This window comes from Malaclemys terrapin, chromosome 2 (genome assembly GCF_027887155.1).
Source record: "Malaclemys terrapin pileata isolate rMalTer1 chromosome 2, rMalTer1.hap1, whole genome shotgun sequence".
Classification (NCBI taxonomy): Eukaryota; Metazoa; Chordata; order Testudines; family Emydidae; genus Malaclemys; species Malaclemys terrapin.
The window spans coordinates 163,643,707-163,663,699 of NC_071506.1; the positions used below are offsets into that span (position 1 = coordinate 163,643,707).

Here is a 19,993-nt window from a genome sequence, read left to right on the forward strand (position 1 = left end):
CATCCTGCTGGAGCTGGGGAGCTTTTATGGGGTGGTTAAGAAGCTCCTGAAAGTGTTCTGTCCATCTATTCGTACATTCTTCCTATGTGAGGACTATATTATTGCATCCATCGCTGATGAGAAAGGCTGTGTTTTGTGGACCAGCTTTTGAGGTGCACAATTCTTTATAGACAGCATCATAGTCAGTTTTGGTCAATACAGCTTCCATCAATTGAGCATTATTTGCCTAAACATCTCCTGATCCTGCTTTAAAGCTGTGTTACACAACGCATTGAGGCATCAGTACTCTTGGTTGTTCCTGTTTAAGTGAGCCACATGTCATTCATCTATGATGTCCAGGGTCTGTTGATGGATCCATTGATGTTTGGGGCTTGAGCACATTTTCCCTAGCACTCTGTTGAGAGTGTCCATAATAGAAGGCTGGAAACAGTCCCACAAATTATTGATTTCCTTGTGTTCAAAATTTTCATCTGCAAGGGCTAGAACATCAAATTGTTTGCAGATTTCAGCCTGGTTTGGTACTGTGACTAAATGACTAATGGAAGTCTTGATTTCAGTTGCCTTCAACTTCCATGTCCACAAGCAACCTGTGGTCAGTATTGCCAACTTCAACACCCAACAATAGTGTACACAGCTTCTCCACTGACTAGATATAAGACCATGGTCTAGCTCTTTGCCAGTTTGTCTGTCATTCTAATACCAAATCCATGTATGTATGTTCTTCCATTGGAAATCGGTGTTAGAAATATGGAGTCCACTTTCAGCACAAAGCTTGAGCAGTCACTCACCATTATTGTTCACGGTCACATCCACAAAGAAATCCCCAACACTTTCTGGCCAAGCTGGTCTAGCATCTGGTCCCAGCATGGCATTGGCATTGCATAACACAATGATAATGTTGTGTGTGGCTACTATTCTGATTACATTATACATGACTCACGCATATTGTTCCTTGTCCTCCTTGTTGGCAAGAATAGCAGGTGCACAAGCAGCAATGCTGGTGATGTTGCCGCGTCTATGAGAAAGTCTTGCTATCACAATATATTCGGAGATGGAAGACCAGCTTATGTGGGCTTTACAAGTGTTCCTTGACATGGCCAAGCCAACACTAATGGTGCCTATCTGTATTCCACTGTGGGTAACTCCCAAGCTCCCATCAAATGATCTCTTGGCAGCAGATTAGACTGAGAGGAAGATGACAGCACGGTGCAATGTCTGCTATGTTGCAGTCTCTAATGCTTCCTGGGAGGCTCAGACCCTCTCTGACTGTATAAAGGTTGCCCTCAAAGGGAAGGTCCTCAACAATAACTTGAACCTCCTTGGGGAACTGGGAAGATGGCAGCCATGAGGCCTGTTTCATGACAACTGAAGTTGCCATGGAGCAGGAGGCAGAATGTGCATCTGTGACCCTAAGAGTACCCCAGCGCCAGAAGGTATACATAAGCCTGGTATGTAACAGTAAATATCACCTGGTCTGACCAGCTCAATACACCTCTCACACCATTGTCATATTTATTTAAAAGGTGATTTGTAATACATGACTTGAAAACTAATACCACACTGGTCATTAATGTCATTGTGAAATGTATGTAACAACACTGCATGTGAAATTATGGATACTGTCTGATACTATGTTTTGGAGAGCATAAACAGACAAAGGAGACAAAACCGTTTGTGTCCAACAAAGAAGAAATGCAAACACCTCTTTGGCTCAATTGCAAACCACGCCAGGTATGACCAGGGACTGGTACAATGGGCTATTCATTTGCAATGGAGATTACAGGAAGATCATTTGCACCATAAACCACAGGAGACTGAAAAGTTAACATGGCATTGGCTACCTGGTGGACACACACAGTTGAACCCCCAGGATGGCTTCCTGACTTTGAAGACAAAGACAAATTTGGGAGATGTAAGGAATTGCTGAAAGACTTTAAGGTATCCATCACCTGAGAGAAGTCAGTGCTTTGTATCTAAGAAAGATTGGTCCTCCTGATAATCAAGTTGGAGAATGCTGATAACTTGGTGAGAGTAAGACATTAGGTTAGGCAAAGCTGTATCTTGCTAGAATTAAGTTTTAGGTACTAGAAAGTGGTTTGTTTGTTTTGGTAACCCTTTCATCTCTCTTTCATTCTTGCTTGAAATCACTTAAATCTTTGTTAATAAATTTATTCCTGTTTTATTACACAACCATCTTAGTTTTGTATATTAAGGAGGAGTGCATTACCCCAGCTAGGATAACAAGCTGTTGTATGTACTGGCTCTTTTGAGGCAGCTAATTTGGTGTTACCTCTGTGAGTGTCCACTAAGAGGGACTGGTCACTGCAGGGGAGATGGTTTTGGGCAGACTCAGGACCAGAAGAATTGTTGGGGTCACCCTGCATGGAGTAACTGGGATGATGAAAGCCAGAGTAAGGCCATTGTTCTGTGAGCAAGCTGCTGCTATTGGGGCTGAATCAAAGCTGCACAGCACAGAAGCAGCAAAGGTTACAGGCAAGTAATGACAAAATCCCTTACTGATCTGGCTGAACCCCCAAAGTGTCACAGCAATATCTAACAAGGCATGTAGGGTCAATTAGTTTACCCTAACCAATGATGTCCTGAAATTGTGGCCTGAGCTTTTGCAGAAGTTTGTTGCTGAATGCAGATAGTTTGTCATATTTAATAAAATCATATGCAGAAAAAAAGCATGATAACTGGCAATGTGTAACTGAAGACTGGCAGAGAAGTTCTTCCACCTGAACAAGTCTTGTTTTTTAGCATCCTTATCAGAAGGAGTAGACCTGGGGTGATGTAGCCTGTTGAGTTTGGTAACCACCTGAACCACCAGGGAGTTCAGAGCAGGAGGAGAAAATAGATATTCTGCCCTGTTATATGGTACAAAGTACTTTCTCTCAATCCCCTTTGGGGTGGGAGCACACGTGGCTGGGATTCTCCTCCTCATAATGAGGGGGCTGAAGATCTTCCCTTTATAGTGATCTTTGTGTGTACTCCCCTGAGATCCCTGTGAGTCAAGATGTCTACCGTAGGAATACCAGGAATCCCAGCAGGGCCAGTAGGTGGGATTATAAGGGTAAGGGGTTGATGCCCAAGGAGGAAGGTGCCAGTGATCTTGAGCCCTGCAGACTGTCTTTCAGGGAGGTGAGGGTGCCCAGAAGAATCGGGAGTCCCTATCTGGGCTCATGTACCTCAGAGTGGGCGGTGGGAGCACAGAGTTAGTCTCTAGTTCACTGGAAGAATTGGAATCTTCAGTCTCCACTGGTGGAGACAGGGTATGCCTTGAAATAACTCCCTCGGCTGGTTGGCGGTACTGGTGAATGGAGCACCGGCAGTATGGGTATCTCCCTGGAGACTACCAGTTCCACAAATATCGGCAACTCTGAGTCAGAATAAATAGCCAGGTTGTCCAGGATAGTGAACTCTGATCTAGCAGAAGGTGAGCAGAAGGATCTGCTACCTCTTGGTGGAGTGGATGACACTGATTTAGGTTGGGCAGTGGACATCAGAACTGCTGAATCCTTTTTGTTGCTGCAGTGCGGTACCAACTGTGCAGCCAGTGATTGCTCCCTCTTCTTTCTTGCCAGTCTTTCCCTTTCTGTGTCTGTCTGCGTAGGGGAATCTTGGCCCTTGGTACCGAAGGCTTGGATCCATGGTCCCTGTGAACTCCTAACATATCTGTGATGGGGCACTGAGTCTCACTTGATTTGGACAGTGTAGGGGAGGTGGCCCTCTTCTTAGAAGCCTGAAAAAGGGATCTATCCCAACTGTTATAGATGTTTTTAGCAAGTGGCAGGGGGTAAGGTCAGAGTCCCTAGGCTTGCTATCTGACAGTCTGGAGGTGGAAAGCATTTCACCAGGAGGGATACTGTTAGGTCAGGGGTTCCCAAACTTGGTTCACAACCTGTTCAGGGTAAGCCCCTGGCAGGCCGCAAGACACTTTGTTTACCTGAGCGTCCGCAGGTACTGCCGCTCACAGTTCCCAATGGTCACGGTTTGCCGTTCCTGGCCAATAAGAGCTGCAGGAAGCAGTGGCCCAGCCAACACCACTTCCAGCAGCTCCTATTGGCCAGGAACGGCAAACCATGGCTACTGGGAGCTGTGAGCAGCCGGACCTGCGGACACTCAGGTAAACAAAGCATCTCATGGCCCACCACGGGCTTACTCTGAACAAGCTGCGAACCAAGTTTGGGAACCCCTGTACTAGGTGATCCCTGCCCATGTACAAAGGGTTCAGATGACCCAAGGTCAGACTGGCGCCTCATTGACAGCTCCATTAGTTGCCTTCAAAGCTGGAACTTGTGGGATTGCTGGGTTTGAAGTGGAACCAAATGGCAAATACTGCACTTGGAGGGGGAGGTAGGATTCTCCAAGGTAATACAAGCAGGAATCATGCAGATCATTCATTGGGAAGACCTGGAGACAGGGCAAACAGGATTTAGAGGCCTGGGATCTTAGACATGCTAAGAGACCCAAATGTTGGGCAAGGGGAAGGAATTATCCACCTTGTACTCTGAAAAAACACTAACTATACTAGAACTAGCTATCTAAGCGGTGGAGGAGGGGAGAGAGAGACTATTTATATGAAGAAAAGCTAATTATAAATGGGAATGCTAGCAAAGCTGAGCATATCGAGGAATTCCATATGAGGCCACAAGCACTAGAAAGGAACTGGAGAGGCACTCTGTCTGTGCCCCCCATTATGTCCTCGGTTCAGAACAAGAGGCAGCACAATGGACATTGCTAGCAAGAATTTTCTGATCTCAGGTACAGAGAGTGCATGCATACCCACAGTGGAATATACATAGGGACCATCACTTGATGAAGGACAAAAAAAATTGTAATACACACACACAAAAAAGTATTTAGCACTATATAGTTGCTTACATCTTCAAAGGAATGCACAAATATTAACCGATATTTTCTCTCTCTCTCCCTCCACACCTGTGAAGTAAGTAAATCTTCCTTTTGCCAAATTCACTCCACAGTAATTCACATTACTGTCACTAAAGTTTGTAATGACCTCTTCATGGCAAAACCTCAGAGCCTTTACTCCATTCTTGTCCTTCATATCCACTTGTTTTGATATCATCCATCAAACTCTCTCAACATGTCGTTCCTCCTGTTATTTCATAACTCCATCCTCTTCTGGTTTTCTTCCTTCATCTTTGGCATTCCTTCAGCATCTCTTTTTGGCAGTTCCTCATCTTCCTTTCTCCTAATTTCCAAGACCATCCTACAGGTACCTGACTGCCTGCCCATCTCACTTTACATGCTTTCTTTGGGTAACCTAATATGAGTACAGTTCTTCAACTCCCATCTCTTTATTGATGACTCTCAAATCTTTTGCATTCCTGATAAGCTTCCCTCCATTCATGCCAAATCTTCAGTGAATTTATCTAACATCTCCCAGATATCTTGCCATCAACTTAAACTTGACATGGTCCACCCTAAACAACTTCACTTTCCTCTCAAATCACTCCACTCAGCCCCATTCTTTGTCATTGTTGAGCCTAACATCATCCATCATCATCCCAGTGATTTAAGCCCATAATCTCCAATTCGTCTTCAGTGTCTCTCTCTCAGGGGCAGCTCCAGGCACCAGTGCACCAAGCGCGTGCCTGGGGCGGCAAGCCGCAGGGGACAGCCTGCCGGTCGCCATGAGGGTGGCAGTCAGGCTGCCTTCAGCGGCATGCCTGTGGGAGGTCTGCCAGTCCCGCGGCTTCGGTGGCAATTCAGCGGCGAATATGCCGAAGCCATGGGACCGGTGGACCTCCCGCAGGCATGCCGCCGAATCTGCGTTACCAGCAGACCTCTCGCAGGTGCACCGCTGAAAGCCGCCTGCCTGCCGTGCTTGGGGTGGCAAAAAACAGAGCCGCCCCTGCCTTCTCTTAATAAACATTCTAATTTTGCTGGTTCTCCCTCCATAGCATTTCTAGAATGGGACCTTTTATTTCTGTTCCTAGGCCTAAAATTCTCATCCTAGCATTTGACATCTCCCATTTTGATTATTGTACTGTCCTTTTCTCTGCCCTCTCGACATCTACATTGCCTTTCCTCTGGTTTGTACAAAACGCATCTGCTAAGATTGTCTACCTTGCCCACTTACATGCACATGTCACATCCTCTTTGAATACTTTCACTGGCATCCATCTGCTACATCAGTCAAGCTTCTTGTCATTGTCTTTAAGGTCTTACTTATCTTCCCTGGTGGCTTATCAAGTCACCCCACCTCACTCTGCCAATGACAACAGCCATGATAGGTTGTTTGCCTGCTTCTTCCTCCAGCAGTTTGTGTATTTCTTCCACACGGAATTTCCTTCCTGACCTTCACAAGACGATCATCCTCCGTGCATTAAAATCCCAGATCAAGAACCACTCCCACTATAGTATCTAAAAGAAATTAGCCAACCAATAATGGATAGTTTCAGGGATAATTGGAATAAGAATTTTGGGGCCGGGACTATCTACTGTTTCTGTTATGTGTTTGCATAGTGCCTAACACAATGGGGCACTGTCCTCTAGGCACTATTGCAGTACAAGTATTATTAATAATAATTACACACGTAAAATGACATTAAAAGAACATTTGCAAAGTCAAGCACTCAAAAAACCTGGAAATGTCAGAATTAAGGTTGCCTTAGCATTATATTGCACTTTATGTATTCAAGTAGATTACACATTGACTGACATTAGTTGCAGTTGTGAATGCTCAGCACTTCTGCAAATCAGGCCTCAGGGTCTCAAGTTAGGACTCCAGAAAATGAGAAAAACAAAATTAGTAACCACCCATGAAAAGTTTGATTTAAGTGACTTGCCAAACATTACATAGGAACTGTGGCAGAGGCAATTCCCCAGGGCATCTTTCAACTGTCTTAACCCTGAGATCATCCTTTCTCTTCCTTCAATCCTCTGCCTCATTGACTACACACCTTCAAACTTCTGCAACAAATGAGGCAAGGGTCTTACAAACAACACCCTCCTTTACTACACAGTCCTGATTCAGCCCTAAAACAGATCCATCCTGTGCACGGAAGGGGGCGGGGGGGAGCGCTATGGAAAAAACAGTATGTTATCATGTAACTAAAGCTTTTATCATAATGCATGCATACAATGGGGCAGAATTAAGGTACCACAGGCAGCCTTAATTCTGTCATTTCCAAAATTTTGTGTGCTTGACTTTGCAACCTTAATAATGTTATTTTAATGGTTTAGAACTATAGCAATAGTATCAATAGTAGGTTGTCATCCTCTATGTGGACCAGCACTAGAGGGGGGTGAGACAGACTGCCTATAATTTTCACAGATATTTCTCGACAGCAGAAAAATTGTAAGACTCAGACAATCTTAGGTTACATTCTAGGCTCTGGATGGGAGTGAGGCTTTAGTGGTCACAGACCCTCCACAAGCTTGATCCCTTTTGCCTCACCCCCTCCGACCTGCCCCTGTGCTATATCTTCCCCACCCCTGACTCCTTGCCTACCTAGTCCCATTCTCTTTGCCTCCCCACTCCCAGTCTCCACTCTTCAGGCTGTGCTTCTCATCCCAGTCCCAGTCTCCCTCCCTCTAGGCTAGCTGTCTGAAAAACTAACCCCCCAACTACCAGTCTCTCCCCATTCCTATACCCAGTCCTTCCCCTGCACCCAAGATCCTTTTCAGATCTTTCTCTCCTCCCCCCAACCATTTCCCCCTTCACTAATTCCTAGTCCCAGTCTCCCTCCTCCATCCCTCATGCAATTTCAGTGTTTATCCACCAACCCTAGCCAAATGGTTCCCAGTCATCCTCGCATTTCTCTCATTGGCTCCCAGTCTCCTTGTCCAGCCATTCCCAGTATTTTCCTCATCCAGCCCCCAGTTCCAGTTTTTCTCCCCACCTTTCAGTCCCAGTTTCTGTGCCGTCTGGGTACTAACAGTGGGGTAACTGACAACACAGGAGAGACAGACTCTCTACTCTCAGTTCCAGTGCCTGGCCCCATGCTTGCCCAGAGCAGCTATGAGCAGCAATTACAGGAAATGTCCCTCCGAGTCACCTTAGCCCTGAGTTGGAGCATCCTCAGTGGCTATGTAGGGATGGTATATAAACAGTCTGGTTACACGTAGAAACTGTGAGGAGATGGAGCATGCTTAGTGAGGTCAAAATCTTTGTAGATTTTAGCTGTTAAACACCAACAAGTCTGTACTAAGCATGTGCAAACTGATATTTCAGAAGCTTATATCTTGGCCAAATATGATAAGGTTTTTGGAGGAATGGCAAAAGGCATATGCTTGATACAAAGGCAACTCCACTTGCCAAATTTCAAGTCCTTGCTCCAAAGCATGGAGGTGGTTCAGAGAAAAGGTTGCCAGATTTTGTTTCAACAGTAGCGAAACAATGTTCTCTGAAATGTTCTTTGAAATGCCTCAGTTTTGCTTGACATTTTCCTCCAAAAATAAGGGCCAGGCAGACACATCACATGGAAAAATTTAACCAAACAGCCAAATAATTAAGATTCGCAGTCATAAGCAACTGAAAACAGGGTCTTATCATGGGAACCTTAATAACAGGGGGTTTTATAATCCCCACTTATAATAAAAAAAGTATTTAAAAGATATAATTTATTGGGCTGTCAAGTGATTAAAAAAGTTAATCACAATTAATTGCGCTGTTAAACAACAATAGAATACCATTTATTTTAAATATTTTTGGATGTTTACTACATTTTCAAATATATTAATTTAAATTACAATACAGAATACGTGTACAGTGCTCATTTTACATTTATTTTTATTACAAATATTTGCACTGTAAAAAAACAAAAATATTGTATTTTTCAATTCACCTCATACAAGTACTGTAGTGCAATCTCTTTATCATGAAAGTTAAACTTACAAATGTAGAATTATGTAAAAAAAAACTGTATTCAAAAATAAAACAATGTAAAACTTTAGAGCCCATAAGTCCACTCAGTCCTACTTCTTGGTCAGCCAATCGCTCAGACAAACAAGGTTGGTTACAATTTGCAGGAGATAATGCTGCCTGCTTCTTGTTTACAATGTCACCTGAAAGTGAGAACAGGTGTTTGCATGGCACTGTTGTAGCTGGCGTTCCAAGATAGTTACGTGCCAGATGCGCTAAAGATTCATATGTCCCTTCATGCTTCAACCACCATTCCAGAGGACATGTCCATGCTGTGTGGACTGACGCATGTTCATTTTCATCATCTGAGTCAGATGCCACCAGCAGAAGGTTGATTTTATTTATTTATTTATTTATTTTGGTTCTGTAGTTTCTGCAGCAGTGCATTTCTCTTTTAAGATTTCTAAAATTTGCTCCACACCTCGTCCCTTTCAGATTTTGGAAGGCACTTCAGATTCTTAAACTTTGGGTTGAGTGCTGTAGCTATTTTTAAAATCTCACACTGGTACCATATTTACGTTTTGTCAAATCTGCTGTGAAAGTGTTCTTAAACGAACATGTGCTGGGTCATCATCCAAGACTGCTATAACATGAAATATATGCAGAATTCGGGTAAAACAGAGCAGGAGACATACAATTCTCCCCCCAAGGAATACAGTCACAAATTTAATTGACGCTTTTTTTTTTTTAAACGAGGATCATCAGCCTGGAAGCATGTCCTCTGGAATGGTGGCTGAAGCATGAAGGGGAATACAAATGTTTAGCATATCTGGCATATAAATACCTTGCAATGCCAGCTACAAAAGTGCCATGCGAATGCCTGTTCTCACTATCAGGTGACATTGTAAATAAGAAGCGTGCAGCAGTTTCTCCTGTCAATGTAAACAAACTTGTTTGTTTTAGCGATTGGCAGAATAAGAAGTAGGACTGAGTGGACTTGTACTCTAACGTTTTACACTGTTTTGTTTTTGAGTGCAGTTATGTAACCCCCAAAATGTGCATTTGTAAGTTACACTTTCACAATAAAGAGATTGCTCTTTAGTACTTGTATGAGGTGAATTGGAAAATACTATTTCTTTTGCATCTGAAGAAGTGAGGTTCTTACCCACGAAAGCTTATGCTCCCAGTACTTCTGTTAGTCTCAAAGGTGCCACAGGACCCTCTGTTGCTTTTTACTATTTCTTTTGTTTATCATTTTTACAGTGCATATATTTATAATCCAAAATAATATAAAGTGAGCGCTGTGCACTTTGTATTCTGTGTTGTAATTGAAATCAATATTGAAAATGTAGAAAAACATCCAAAAATATTTAATAAAATTTCACTTGGTATTCTATTGTTTTAAGTGTGATTAATCGCAATTATTTTTTTTTTAACCACAATTAATTTTTTTGAGTTAATCGTGTGAGTTAACTGCGATTGACAGCGCTAATAATTTATTAAGATGTTTTCTATCACCAGCTTAACCACTTTGTGCATTGTGCCCCTTTCCCTTACCTTTAGTCAGTTTGTCTTTTAAGCTATGTCTACACAGCAGCTGGGAGCATACTTCCCAGCACAGGTAAACAGACACACACTAGTTCTGACCAAGCTAGCATACTAAAAATTGCAACATGGCTGAGGCAGAATGAGTGGTAGCTCAGTCTGGCCACCTGAGTACAAACCTGCCTGACCCCTGGGTACATACTCAGGTGGCTAACCCAGGCTGCCATGGCCATGTTATTTTTAGCAGGCTAGCTCAAGCAGAGCTAGTGTATGTCTGTCTATCTATTCTGGGAAGCACCCTCCCAGCTGCAATCTAGACATGCTCTTAGGGTATTTCTACACTACAAGTGCTAAAGCAGCACAGCTACAGCTGCACTACTATAGTGCAGACACTTACTACAGCAAAGGAAGGGGATCCTTCATCAATGTAAATCAACCTCTCCAAGAAGCGCTAGCTAGATCAACAGAAGAATTGTTCCATCGACCTAGCACTTTCTATATGGGGGTTAGGTCGGCATAGCTATGTCACTCAGGATATGGAGTTTTCACACCCCTGAGAGATTTAGCTATGCCAATGTAAATTCCTACATTGCATTGGGTGCGGATTTTTTCACAGCCCTGAGTGATGTAGTTAAGCTGACCTAATTTTTTAGTGTAGACCAGCCCTAAAAGGATTAACTGTTCAGGACAGGAACCATGCCTCCCTTGTGTTTACACAATGCCTAGCATTGTAATGAAAATACTACATAATAACAATAATTATAATTTTCAAAAGTTTGGATACCTTGATTTCTTTTCGTTTGCTGTCTTCATCTGCTTCATGTTCTACCACTCCCTGAGTCAGATTGGTATAATTTGCTAGCTTATTAAGAAGAGATGATACCATGGGGTTGCTATCCATTTCTTCCTGTTGGGATTTTGAAAAATGTTAATATACAGCAATATTTAATAGTAAATAAAAACACATTTTAAAACGTTAGCCATTTCATGTCAGGTTTTTAAATGTTCACATGCCAAATGCTGATTAATTGTAATACAGTACCTACCACCACAAAATCTAGCCAATTATTTACTAGCAAAACTTCTGAAGCTTCTTTGGGTGTACAGTGTGTACAATGCCACATAATAAAAATTGAGACACTTTGTTTCCTAATTCAGAGTATTTTATATTAGGTGATTGGGGGGGAAATGGACAATTACATTTTGTTCAATTAATGGAAAATTTAATTCCTATTTGGAAATTTATCTTCCTACATCAGTCTGCAATGAACTATTAGGTAACTATCCCACAAAGACAGCTCACTGAATAAAAGTTTTGGTCCCAAATTCCTCCCCCTAATATATATAACTCTGCTTTAACATTTTTTTGTTTTGTAAATGAAGTTTTATTTTACATAACAGAGTTTTCTTCTCACGGTATACTTCTGGGAGAAGGAAAACCCTATATTCAATAGTTAAAAACACAGGACTCTTCAGAGAAGGTCTTGCTAAAAAAACCCCAAAAGAATATTAGCTTAAAATTAAAAACAAAAACAAAAAAATCACAAAAACTTATGAAAACCAGAATATGCAAATTTAAGGTGCTACTTCATACAAAGCACAGCCACACAACCTAAAATTGGCCTTTTCACTTGCCAGCATCTTAATTTATTTTTCTTTTGGGAATGGGGAATATTTGTCTAAACTCAGGAAAATAATTGTTGGTAATCATCTACTGAATTTGTGAAGAGGTAAATTGGTGAAGAGATAAATAACGACAAGGACAGATCAGTTGTACAGAGTGATCCAGATTGTATGGTAAACTGGTTCAATGAGCTTTAATACATCTAAATGCAAGATTAGTCATCTAAGAACCAAGAATATAGGTCACACTTATTAGATGGGGGACTGTATGCTGAAAAGCAGTGATTCAGAAAAGGACTTGGGGGTCATGGTGGATAATCAACTGAATATAGGATTGGCAGTATGCTATTGGGGCTAAAAAAAGCAAATGAATTCTTTGAATGTATAAGCAGAAGATTATAGTGTTTCAGAAGTAGGGAGGTGTTGTTACCACTGTATATGGCATAAATGAGAATTCTACTTGAAAAATGTGTCCAGATCTGGTGCCCACCATTGAAAAAAGGATAACAAACTGAAAAGGGTTCAAATAAGTTACAATAATTATTTGAGGCTTGAAAAATATTCCTTAGAAGGAGAGACTAGACAGGCTCGATCTATTCAGCTTAATTAAGTAAAGTTTAAGGGTTATTTGATCTGAAACTGGAAGTACATACATAGGGAAAAGTTTTTTAAAAGGATATGGCTCTTTATCAAACACAGACACAAAAAGTTTGAATGTTAAAAGAATAAGCTAAACTAATTCAGGCTAGAAATAAGATATATATAGTGATGGTAATTTAGAATCATAGAAGAATGGGTTGGAAGAGACCTCATGAGGTCATCTAGTCCAACCCCCTTCTCAAAGCAGGACCAACCCCAACTAAATCATCCCAGCCAGGGCTTTGTTAAGCTGGGCCTTAATAACCTCTAAGGATAGAGATTCCACCACCTCCCTAGCTAACCCATTCCAGTGCTTCACCAGCCTCCTTGTGAAATAGTGTTTCCTAATATACAACCTAGAACTCCCCCACTGCAATTTGAGACCATTGCTCCTGGTTCTGTCATCTGCCTTCACTGAGAACAACCTAGCTCTATCCTCTTTGGAACTCTCCTTCAGGTAGTTGAAGGCTGCTATCAAATCCCTCCTCTCCCACTCTTCTCCTCTGCAGACTAAATAAGCCCAATTCCCTCAGCCTCTCCTCATAAGTCATGTGCCTCAGCCCCCTGATCATTTTTGTTGCCCTCGGCTGGACTCTCTCCAATTTGTTCGCATCCTTTCTGTAGTGGGGGGCCCAAAACTGGATGCAATACTGCAGATGTGGCCTCACCAATGCCGAATAGAGGGAAATAATCACTTCCCTTGATCTTCTGGCAACGCTTCTACTAATGCAGCCCAATATGCCATTAGCCTTCTTGGCAACAAGGGCACACTGTTGACTCATATCCAGATTCTCGTCCACTGTAATCCGAAGGTCCTTTACTGCAGAACTGCCGCTTAGCCAGTCAGTCCCCAGCCTGTAGCAGTGCATGGGATTCTTCCATCCTAAGTGCAGGACTCTGCACTTGTCCTTGTTGAACCTCATCAGATTTCTTTTGGCCCAATCCTCCAACTTGTCTAGGTCACTCTGGACCCTAGCCCTACCTTCCAGTGTATCTACTTTTCTCCCCCAGCTTAGTGTCATCCACAAACTTGCTAAGGGTGCAATCCATCCCATCATCCAGATAATTAACGAAGATGTTGAACACAACCAGCCGCAGGACCGACCCCTGGGGCACTTCACTTGATACTGGCTGCCAACTAGACATTGAGCCTTTAATCGCTATCCGTTGAGCCCGATGATCTAGCCAGCTTTCTATCCATCTTATAGTCCATTCATGCAATCCATACTTTTTTAACTTGCTAGCAAGAATACTGTGGGAGACCGTATCAAAAGCTTTGCTAAAGTCAAGGTATAATGTCAGGGTGATTGAAGTCTGCAGGAGAACCAGGGCCTGGGATCTGGAAACTTCTGTTAGTTGTCCAAAGAAAGCCTCATCTACCTCATTCTCCTGGTCTGGTGGTCTACCGAAGATGTCCACCCCAACATCAGCACTGTTGCTCTCACCTCTAAACATAACTAAAAGACTCTCAACAGGCTTTTCTCCAGTTTCATACTGGAGCGCTGAGAAATCATACTGCTCTCTTACATACAGTGTAAATCCTCCACCTTTTCTCCCCCGCCTGTCCTTCCTGAACAGTTTATACCATCCATGACAGTGCTCCAGTCATGTGAATTACTCCACCAAGTCTCCATTATTCCAGTCACATCATAGTTCTGTTACTATGCCAGGGCTTCCAATTCTTCCTGCTTGTTTCCCAAGTTTCTTGTGTTCATGTACAGGCACCTACAATAACGAGCCAATTCCCCTACTTTCTCAGTATGAATCAGGAGGCCTCTCCAGTTGCAACCTCCTCCTTGTGTTTCCTACTGGTATCCCACTTCCCCACTTACCTCAGGGCTTAGGTCTCCATCATCCGGTGAAAGCTCTCCTCACTAGGTGAGCAAGCCTGCCTGCGAAGATGCTCTCTGTTAGGTAGATCCCATCTCTTCCTAGCAATCCTCCTTCCTGGAGCAACATCCCATAGTTGAAGAATCCAAAGCCCTCTCTCCGACACCACCTGTGTAACCACGCATTTACTTCCACAATTCGACGGTCCCTACCTGGGCCTTTTCCTTCAACAGGGAGGATGGATGAGAACACAACTTGTGCCTCAAACTCCTTTATCCTTCTTCCCAGAGCCACATAGTTTGCAGTGACCCACTCAAGGTCATTCTTGGCAGTATCATGGGTGCCCACATGGAGAAGTAGGAAGGGGTAGCAGTCCAAAGGCTTGATCAGTCTCAGCAGACATCCTGAATTCTAGCTCCAGGCAAGGAGCACACTTTTGGAGTTTCCTGGTCGGTACGGCAGATGGAGGACTCCATCCCCCTTAGCAGGGAGTCCCCGACCACCACCACCCGTCTCCTCTTAGGAATGGTGGTCGGGGAACCCCCATCCCTAGGACAATGAATCCCATGCCTTCTGGTCAATAGGGTCTCCTTCTGATCCCTTCCCTCAGATGACTCTTCCAAACCATTCTCCTCCGTAGTACCTGTGCAGAGAGCCTGAAAACAGTTTCTTAGCTCTATCTGCACTGGGAGTACATGGATTCTCCTCTTTCTTCTTCTGGAGGTCGCATGCTGCCAATTTTCTTCCCCATTCTGCACTGCCCTCTCTGGTTCTTCAGCATGCTGTGCCTGCAGTGCCAAATGCTGACTTCTATCCAGAAAGTTTTCATTTTCTCTGATGCAACATAGGGTTGATACTTGGGTCTCTAGTCCTTTAACCTTCTCCTCCATTGGAACAACTTACCATCACCTGCCCGTTACTTGAACTCTTTAAATCAAGATTGAATGTCTTTCTAAAAGATTCTGTACCTCAAAACTGAAGTTATAAGCTTGAGACAGGAATCACTATGTGAAATGCTATAGCCTACATATGTAGGAGGTCAGACTAGAATAGATGATCCTAACAATCTTAAAATTCTATGCATCTACGAAATGCTAGTCTCTTTAATTATCAATCTTTAACTGAAAACAAAGTAGAGGTAGTTCATTGAGCTCAGTGCAATCTCTGTCAAACAATGGATCCTATATCAATGTTTCCATCCAGGCCACACTGAGAGTATTAATGATTTGTAAGAGTATGAATTGGATTTATGGAGGGCATACAGAAAATGAAATAGTAAGGAAGCAGATTGGGCTGCTAAGTAAACGTCATTTCTAAGAGCCCTACAATCCAATGTCCCTTTGATGCATTAAAGCTGTTTAGTGAGGCCTCGGACACAGCAATAAGGTAAGCTTCAAACCAGATCAAACTCCCTATAGCAGCATTTTTTTCCTCTCTTTCCTTGGGGCAAGAGCTATAAAAAGACAATAGTATGGATCAAAAGCAGCCCTTTTGCTCATTCGCTTCCTCTACAGGGCAAAGGATTAATTCTTGGTATCCTCCTGAAGTTCCAAACATAAGCAGTTTCTTTAGCTCCTTCTCCAGTAAACAAAAGCTAGCCAATCTATATCTTCTCTCTTATTGGGAACAGGTTTGAAAGACTACACCCAGTGTGGACTAAAACTACTGAGGATAAATTGTATTTTATATGATACAATGTGGCTACTTTTCACATTTCATGTTCCTTCCTTAATTTTCTTTGCGCTCTCCCAATAGACATCTCTTTGGGACTCCTTCAATATCTTCTTCACTGTGTGCAATTTCACCTGTCCCACCTTCAGAGGGTACCTATTTCAGATTTACTGGGCCAAGGTATTCAAAGATAGAATCCTAAAATGAGGAATTTAAATCCATAAATAAGTGACCTGGTTTTTAAAAATGCAAAGCACTCAGTAGCTTCCATTGAAGTTAATGGAAGTCTACATATGGATTTAGAAGCCTAATTTTAGAATCCTATGTTTGAAAACCATAGCCCTGGATTCCCAAAAGGGGATGGGCACACACTCCCAGATCTAGACTGATCTCCTTTATAATGAGCAGTAAGATTCTGGGTGGAGCACCTCTCTCAATCAATAGAGGGGTAGCCGTGTTAGTCTGAATCTGTAAAAAGCAACAGAGGGTCCTGTGGCACCTTTAAGGCTAACAGAAGTACTGGAGCATAAGCTTTCGTGGGTGAATGCCCACTTCATCAGACACAAGTAATGGAAATTTCCAGAGGCAGGTATAAATCAGTATGGAGATAATGAGGTTAGTTCAATCAGGGAGGGTGAGGTGCTCTGCTAGCAGTTGAGGTGTGAACACCAAGGGAGGAGAAACTGCTTCTGTAGTTGGATAGCCATTCACAGTGTTTGTTTAATCCTGATCTGATGGTGTCAAATTTGCAAATGAACTGGAGCTCAGCAGCTTCTCTTTGGAGTCTGGTCCTGAAGTTTTTTTTGCTGTAAGATGGCTACCTTTACATCTGTTATTGTGTGGACAGGGAGGTTGAAGTGTTCTCCTACAGGTTTTTGTATATTGCCATTCCTGATATCTGACTTGTGTCCATTTATCCTCTTGCGTAGTGACTGTCCAGTTTGGCCAATGTACATAGCAGAGGGGCATTGCTGGCACATATAACATTGGTGGACGTGCAGGTGAATGAGCCGGTGATGTTGTAGCTGATCTGGTTAGGTCCTGTGATGGTGTCGCTGGTGTAGATATGTGGGCAGAGTTGGCATCGAGTTGGCCTGCCTCCCAAAGATCTGTGAAAGTGAGGGATCATTGTCCAGGATGGGTTGTAGATCACTGATTATACGTTTAAGCTGAGGACTGTAGGTGATGGCCAGTGGAGTTCTGTTGGTTTCTTTTTTGGGCCTGTCTTGTAGCAGGAGGCTTCTGGGTACATGTCTGGCTCTGTTGATTTGTTTCTTTATTTCCTTGTGTGGGTATCGTAGTTTTGAGAATGCTTGGTGAAGATCTTGTAGGTGTTGGTCTCTGTCTGAGGGGTTGGAGCAGATGTGGTTGTACCTCAGCGCTTGGCTGTAGACGATGGATCGTGTGGTGTGTCCGGGGTGGAAGCTGGAGGCATGAAGGTAGGCGTAGCAGTCGGTGGGGCTTCGGTACAGGGTGGTGTTAACGTGGCCATCGCTTATTTGTACTGTGATGTCTAGGAAGTGGACCTCCCGTGTAGATTGGTTCAGGCTGAGGTTGATGGTGGGGTGGAAACTGTTGAAATCGTGGTGGAATTCTTCCAGGGTCTCCTTTCCATGGGTCCAGATGATGATGTCATCAATGTAGTGTAGGTAGAGAAGGGGTGTGAATGGACGAGAGCTGAGGAAGCATTGTTCCAGGTCAGCCATAAAAATGTTGGCATATTGTGGGGCCATGCGGGTGCCGATGGCGGTGCCACTGGTCTGAAGGTATATATTGTCACCAAATTTGAAATAATTGTGCGTGAGGATTGTGACAATGCGGTTCTGGCGCAACCCAACTGAGAGTGCCAACTCAGGACAAATTGCTCAAACAGGGCAGTTACAGCCCAAGGCTGGGGTTTTTTCCACCTCTAAGGCAAACCAAACCAGCCAGACTAAGAGGACTTCGGTCTCACCCCACTGGCTAACCGCAAGTCTCACAAGCAATCTCCTTAGACACTCCAGTTTCACAGTATTACCACCAGTGCCACTCGTTATGGGGACAAATGGTTATGAAAACCAATACCCAAGTAAAAGAAAAAGGTTCTCCTGATCCCAAAGGACCAAGCCCCAGACCCAGGTCAATATACAAATCAGATCTTACCCACAAATCACGCTGTTGCCAGTCCTTTAGAATCTAAAATCTAAAGGTTTATTCATAAAAGGAAAAAGATAGAGATGAGAGTTAGAATTGGTATGTAATTGATTCCATTTAACAGTAATGGCAAAGTTTTTGGTTCAGGCTTGCAGCAACGATAGAATAAACTGCAGGTTCAAATCAAGTCTCTGGAATACATCCCCTGCTGGGATGGGTCCTCAGTCCTTTGTTCAAAGCTTCAGCTTGTAGCAAAGTTCTTCCAGAGGTATGAAGCAGGATTGAAGACCCGATGGAGATGAGGCATCAGCCTTATATAGTCTTTTCCAGGTGTAAGAACACCTTTGTTCTTACTGTGGAAAATTACAGCAAAATGGAGTCTGGAGTCACATGGGCCAGTCCCTGCATACTTGGCTGAGTCTCAAGGCATATTTGTCTTCTCTCAATGGGTCCATTGTATAGCTGATGGTTCTTAATGGGCCATCAAGCAGGCTAGGCAGAGCTAATCTCAGCTTGTCTGGGATGTCACCCAGAAGCATAGCATAAGTTTGCCATACAGACAGTATAGAGCCAATATTCATAACTTCAACTACAAAACTGATACACACATATAGACAGCATAATCATAACCAGTAAACCATAGCCTTGCCTTAGACACCCCATTTGACCCCTTTTATACAAGATCTGGGTGCCACTACAGGACCTTGGATGCAAAAATAATCTATATGGTCCCAGATTATATCAATAACGTCACAAGGATAAAGTCACAGAGCTCAGCAACAAGTTATGCTGTGTCATCATCAGGGATACTGTTCCTGACAGCTTGTATTCCATCTGTGTGTGGGATGTTTGTGTAGAGAGCCTCTACATCCATGGTGGCTAGGATGGTGTTTTCTGGGAGGTCACCAATGAATTGTAGTTTTCTCAGGAAATCAGTGGTGTCACGGAGATAGTGGGAGTGCTGGTGGCATAGGGTCTGAGTAGGGAGTCCACATATCCAGACAGTCCTTCAGTGAGAGTGTCAATGCCTGAGATGATGGGGTGTCCAGGATTTCCAGGTTTGTGGATCTTGGGTAGTAGATAGAATAACCCTGGTCGGGGCTCTAAGGTTATGTTGATTTGTTCCTGTGTTAGTGTAGGTAGTGTCCTGAGTAGATGGTGCAGTTTCTTAGTGTATTCCTCAGTGGGATCTGAGGAAAGTGGCCTGTAGAATTTGGTATTGGAGAGTTGTCTGGCAGCCTCCTTCTGGTAGTCAGACCTGTTCATGACGACAACAGCACCTCCTTTATCAGCCTCTTTGATGATAATGTCAGGGTGGTTTCTGAGGCTGTGGATGGCATTGCGTTCTGCACGACCTAGGTTATGAGGCAAGCGATGTTGTTTTTCCACAATTTCTGCCTGTGCACGTCGGCGGAAGCATTCTATGTATAGGTCCAGACTGTCATTTCGATCCTCAGGAGGAGTCCATGTGGAGTTCTTCTTCCTGTGTTGTTGGTGGGAGGGTATCTGTATCAGTGCGCTGTTCAGTGTTATCTTGGAAGTATTTTGAGTCGGAGGTGGCGAAAGTAGGCTTCCAGATCACTGCAGAACTGTATCATGTTCGTGGGGGTGCTGGGGCAAAAAGAGAGTCCCCGAGATAGGACAGACTCTTCTGCTGGGTTGAGTGTGTAGCTGGATAAATTGACGATATTGCTGGGTGAGTTAGGGGTACCCCTGTTG

At 43.4% G+C, this 19,993-nt stretch overlaps 1 protein-coding gene across 4 annotated transcripts in view; it reads right to left on the reverse strand.

The window, feature by feature from the left end:
* SLC12A7 (solute carrier family 12 member 7) overlaps window positions 1-19,993 on the reverse strand; it is a 357,234-nt gene that overhangs the window by 171,361 nt on the left and 165,880 nt on the right. For all 4 annotated transcript variants that reach the window (XM_054018253.1, XM_054018254.1, XM_054018256.1 and 1 more), the window contains one exon: window positions 11,163-11,285. In XM_054018253.1, coding sequence (XP_053874228.1) covers window positions 11,163-11,285 — 123 coding nt within the window. The remainder of the gene's footprint in view (window positions 1-11,162; window positions 11,286-19,993) is intronic.